At 33.2% G+C, this 3,572-nt stretch overlaps 1 protein-coding gene across 1 annotated transcript in view; it reads right to left on the reverse strand.

Moving 5' to 3' along the window:
- Positions 1–758: 758 nt before the first annotated feature.
- The window catches only part of TBX18 (T-box transcription factor 18), a 30,665-nt gene continuing 27,851 nt past the window's right edge, over positions 759–3,572 (reverse strand). Inside the window, exons 7-8 of the mRNA XM_063441148.1 lie at positions 2,621–2,715; positions 759–2,017 (exon numbers count right to left, since the gene is read on the reverse strand). Coding sequence (XP_063297218.1) covers positions 1,305–2,017; positions 2,621–2,715 — 808 coding nt within the window. The 3' untranslated portion in view covers positions 759–1,304. The remainder of the gene's footprint in view (positions 2,018–2,620; positions 2,716–3,572) is intronic.

Genomic DNA, 3,572 nt, shown 5'->3' on the forward strand with positions numbered 1-3,572 from the left:
TAAATGTATGAGCTACTAACCACTATTTAGTGTCAACCACAGAAACACTCTAGAAACATAAAAACAATACAAGATAATAGTGTAGCGCTTAAAAATACAGCTGTATTTTTAAGCGCTACACTATTATCTTGTATCTTGTATTTTTCTAAGGACAATCAAGTTCACCCATAATGTTTCAGTAAAAACTATCAAACAGAAGAGCCAACTGCAGACATCGTGGACAGAAGAGAACACAATGGCTGCTCTCAGATATTGAGATTTGGCATAAGAAAGAAAAAATTATAGATATAAATGAAGGCAAGTGACAACAGGGAGAGCATAATGATTAAAGGAGAGGAAAACTGAGTGAAAAAAAGACAGGCTCTAAGTAGCAGCTGTGAAGCATTAAACTATACAAATCACGGGTGCAGTAAGGTTTATTTTCTAAATAATTGTATTCAATATGCTGCAAGCTATGGTGACTTGGTTACTGACTATGCAGTGTATCGGAATTAGATATTTTTTAATAGTTTACTTGGTTCCCAAGGGGCCAAAGTTAGCTTTGTTAAAGAACATAAAAAGTCCAATCTCCAACACAACACAACTCACTATAAATAATTTTCTACTAAAATTTAGATATATTTATTAACTGTATTGTGTATACATATGGGTGCTACATTAGTTTTCCAAAAGTTTTCTGTACTCTTCTGTTCTCTTTTTGGCATCGTTTAATAATTTTAATAGTTTTGGTTTTATTATGATTAATCATCTTGTTTTTTTTTTTTTTTTTTTTTTTTACAGTATTTACAATCCTAAATAAAGCCACAAACAATTGTTGGAATAATTCTGAAAACCCATTGCTTTAAGTAGTCTATTTTAATTGCTATTAATGATATGGAATTTTATACCAGAATAAGGCCATTGAACAATAAAGACCTCATCAAAGTACCGAAAGACATAAGGATGAAATGTATTTGTAGAAAGCGTTTGCAGATATATATTTATTAATTTCCACAGTGCTATGAAATTTTGTACCACTCTCCAACAGAGAGGAAAAAAAACATTGCTATATATATTTTTACCGAAGCCTTTCAGTAAATAAGTGAAAACAAAGAAGTTGGTTTACCCATCTTGTTGAAAATCACCTTATTCAGTTTTGAATAGCCTTAATTCTATTAGTGAATGAAAACATTTACATATATGTGTGAAATTCAACTGAAATGGGAAAAAATGATTATCAGGAGCCATTTAGTGCATTTTTCATAAAATATAAGAAAATAAAGTTTGTTATTTAAAATTAAAATGTGCTTGTAATGCACACTCCATCAAACCATATGTGCAGATACTTGAGAAGAAGACAAAGTTAAACTCCCCAGGCTTCTAGAGTCAAAGAAATTTTGTTGTCCTGCACTACCGAGGAGGTGCACACTCTCCACAGCAGGGAGAATTTGCCGATCAGTCATAGTTCCACTTGGAGAAGAACCCAGAAAAGTTCCTTGTGAAGAGACAATTTTTTCAGGGCTAGAGGCCAGTTTTGGAGATGTAGAAAAGTTGTATCCATACAAAGCACAAGGGCTGTGTAGTCTAAATGCATTGTAGGGTGATTGGTGGGTCTGGCTGTTACCAAACGCATTACTTGTTGGAGAAGGCATGATGTACTGGAGCTGAGGAGACATTCCTGAAATTTGCATTGATAAACTTGTTTGTGGACATCCAAAAGCATCACTATCACTTCCAGCCATGGACATGTTAACTGTTGAAGAGGTTGTCATCCCAACATATGAAGGGGTCCTTGGAGTGGCAAATGTTTCACTTGAAGAGTTTGTAAGTCTGCTGTAAGTGTCAGCTAATGAAGAGCTATATCTGTTAAGTGCAAGGCCAGATCGCCCACAAGATGAATAATCTGCTGGAGAAAGTCCACAGAGTTGACTGGTGTTCGCACTAAGGTGGAAGGCAGGAGAGGAGCAAGGTGAACCAGGCAGAAGATGAGGATGGTTAGTTCCAGATCCTGATAGTAAGGAAGATGTTCCAGGACCACCTACAAAATAAATGTATTAATAGGAAATATGTGTAAAACTAAAATGATCATAACTATCTATAAGTTAAATTACAAAGTTTTGTCAAATTTGTCTTCGCATACATGTCCAGTATTTTGTTAATTTACAAAATGTTTTAATTAACTATTGCAGAGCACATCTCTTCTTTCACCTCATATGCAGGGTGGTAAAAGTTAAACATACAAAGTAACGCGCTGTTTCTATGGATAAACAAAGGATTATAGCTCTAAAATGTTCCAGGCTTTCCCCATGAACTGAACACACTATAACCCAAGACTACTGAGTGATAATTGTAACCACTAAACTGATTTCCCAAATTGCATAAACCTATATCAAAGTGAACAACTATTTTTAAACAAATACAGTAAGTATGTATGTTTCGCAATTATTTCAATATACACAGTGCCTCACAGTGACTGCTCGGTCTTCTGGCAAAATTGTAGAGTTACCAAGTTGTTATTATTGCTATGGGGTTCCTGTTTTATGTATATTCACATCTGTTGGCTAGCAACTGATCATTCTGTATCATTTTATTAAAATAATATGCAACCTTACATATGATAAGCTGTCATTTCATGTTGTACCTTGTTTTGGGATTCCCGGTATATCTTCAAATGTGAGAGTCCTAAGCGATGGTCTCCAAAAGGCATACGACTCAACCAGAGCTTCTAATCCCATCCTTTTAAGAAAGAAAAAGATGTAAAACAGATTTAGAAATATATTATTACAAGTATATTAATATACATACACACACACACACGCGAGCGCACACACACACACACACATATGTATAAATATATATATATATATATATATATATATATGTATATAATGTAAAACAAAATGGTAAAAGAAACAAAAGATCTGTAATTTATACCACACACTACCCATTATTCGTTTTAGAGCTGTAGCAAATCTCTTCAGCACTAAAAAGTAATGACTAAGTCAAAGATTTGCAGAATGTTACAAGTTATTATCTGTCCTGATAAAGTAGTAAAAGTAAGACATTTTGTTTGAGTGGTCCCTAAACAGAAAAAAAAGAATTTTGATAATAATAAACTTCTAAAACAATTTTATTGTATGCGATTTGTTTTTACTTAATGCCAGGTTTAGAGCAGTATTATAACTATCAAACAGTTTTTATATCAAGCTTTCTTAGAAATTCCAGATATTGTACAGGCAACCGCTATAAAGTATTTATTAGCTGAAGCTGGGCAACAAAATGTTTTTTTTTTATTTTTTGTTGTTTTTTTTTTTTGTTTAGTAACCCAGACTTTTCACTTCTCGTTAAAGAGGAGATAAAAGATACCTCCTGGAGAAGTATAGCTGCAGCGATAATTTATACAACATGCCTTCGAACAATTTCAACATTTTATTACCGTTTAATTTAAACAATCAAGTGGTTACATTTATTTAGGAAAATGCCTACAATTATTTAAAGGGCAGAAATTGTTTGGCCTTCATGGTTTAACATTTTATAGGGTCAAAGTCAAAGATTAGCAAAAGAAAGGAACTTTATTCTCAAGGCATACATTT

This window comes from Pelobates fuscus, chromosome 2 (assembly GCF_036172605.1).
Source record: "Pelobates fuscus isolate aPelFus1 chromosome 2, aPelFus1.pri, whole genome shotgun sequence".
Classification (NCBI taxonomy): Eukaryota; Metazoa; Chordata; class Amphibia; order Anura; family Pelobatidae; genus Pelobates; species Pelobates fuscus.